Here is a 1897-nt window from a genome sequence, read left to right on the forward strand (position 1 = left end):
GCATAACATGCGACAGGACAGAGGAGATCCCGAGCACCAGACTGGAAACAAACCATCTCTTTGGTTCAACGTGGCCAAGAGTTACAACAGAAAAAGAAAACAGAAGCCAAACAAAACAAAAATCAAAAGCCCCCACTAACAGGAACCAAGGGCCACGGGGGGCTCACAGGAGGCAGACGTGGCCCGTACGGTTGTGACCCCTAGGGCTGTGCTGGTCTCCCCCCGTTACGGACAATTCAATGCGACGCCAATTTGGAGATAAGCTCCCCGTGACCGAACATGGTGCCATCAAAGGGGGGTTCACAGACAGAAACGCGACAGTCCTCGCCTGGTCCGATGGGGTCCCGTGCGATTTAGCAGTCGGTGAAATGTGGGCTCAGTGACCCCAGAAGTGCCTCAACTTCGTAGGTCCAGCATAGGATCCGCAGGGAGTCAGGCGGAATCCAGGAGTTCCAGAAGAGCCCCGACAGCACCAAAATAGCCCTGAGGAGCAGACGGGAACATGTGTTAACCACTCACACAGGGGCATGCACCGGACACTGCAACAACGGCATCACACGGACACCGCCCGCTTGTTCTGAGGGCGAAGAAGGCCCTCAGGGCAACTTTGCACTGTCACAGCCCCCACAGAAGACCATCTGTCTGAGACTGCAGAGAGATGATGATCGACATCATACCAGCGCTGTGGGATCACCTGCCGCCTGGTCTTGGAGACCAGCGTTTCATGCAGGGGAAGCCATGTGACAAACCATGTTGTGGCACCGGGTGGAGAGCCAGGAGCTACAGACCTGTGTGACCACAGGTCCTGCTCTGAGCGCGACAGACTTGCCTAAGGCTGGTTTTTCACCCATGGTCCCAGCAGACACTGGTCACCGGGTGGCATGGTTATTTCACCTGGGTCTTCTAGCTTCTGAAAACAGGCTGACCCCATACAGTTCTTCTCCAGAAGAATAAAGTAGGTGAGGAAGAAATGTTTGACACTGAGTGAAGGTGGTGAGACCCTGTCCCAGGTTGCCCCGAGAGGTGGGAGAAGCCCCATCCCTGGCCCCATTGCAGGTCAGGTTGGCCCTTGGGGCTCTGAGCAACCTGCTCTAGTTGCAGATGTCCCTGCTCCCTGCAGGGGGTTGGACTGGATGAGCTCTGCAGGTCCCTTCCAGCCCACACCAGTCTGTGATCCCCTGATTCTAAAAGCTGCAGCACTGAGGCAGTTTCACAAAGGATTTGCATCTTGACACGAGACAAACTCAATGGTTGGACTAGGTGAGCTCTGCAGGTCCCTTCCAGCCCACACCAGTCTGTGATCCCCTGATTCTAAAAGCTGCAGCACTGAGGCAGTTTCACAAAGGATTTGCATCTTGACACGAGACAAACTCAATTTAAAAGGTAACTTCACCTCATGCTCCAGGAAAAGTGCTTTCAGCTGCCCCTTCGACCAGTAGTCCAGAGCGTACGCCAGCAGCCTCATGGAGATCGTGTTGATCCGGAGGAAGTTACCAACAAACACCACTCGATTAATGTTCTGCAGGTGTTGAAGGGGAAAAAAAAAAAGAAACATTAAGGCTAAATTCCATTTTCTGCTGCAACGATGAAAACCCACCTCACAGTAAGAAGAAAACAGTTACACTCGTAGTGCCTGTCACAAACACCACCTGCAGCTTTCAAAGGTGTCTTCCAGAGACACAGAGATGTCACCAGCAACAGTAAAGCAGCTGGATCCAGAGAAAAGGCATCACCCCAAATAGCTGACGGGAGCTTCTGGCAACTGTCAGCACTGGTGTGGCCAGCAGGACCACAGCAGGGATCATCCCCCTGGGCTGGGGGCACTGGTCAGGCCACACCTCGAATCCTGGTCTCAGTTTTGGGCCCCTGAATCCAAAGAAGTACCTTGAGCGGATGG

General features: G+C 53.7%; 1 protein-coding gene across 1 annotated transcript in view; it reads right to left on the reverse strand.

Annotated features, from left to right (window-relative positions):
- Window positions 1–432: 432 nt before the first annotated feature.
- The window catches only part of PANK2 (pantothenate kinase 2), a gene marked incomplete at its 5' end in the record, with an annotated part of 5689 nt that continues 4224 nt past the window's right edge, over window positions 433–1897 (reverse strand). The window contains 2 exons of the mRNA XM_010131535.1: window positions 433–483; window positions 1394–1521. Coding sequence (XP_010129837.1) covers window positions 433–483; window positions 1394–1521 — 179 coding nt within the window. The remainder of the gene's footprint in view (window positions 484–1393; window positions 1522–1897) is intronic.

The sequence above is a fragment of the Buceros rhinoceros genome, unplaced genomic scaffold (assembly GCF_000710305.1).
Source record: "Buceros rhinoceros silvestris isolate BGI_N320 unplaced genomic scaffold, ASM71030v1 scaffold14532, whole genome shotgun sequence".
Taxonomy (NCBI): domain Eukaryota; kingdom Metazoa; phylum Chordata; class Aves; order Bucerotiformes; family Bucerotidae; genus Buceros; species Buceros rhinoceros.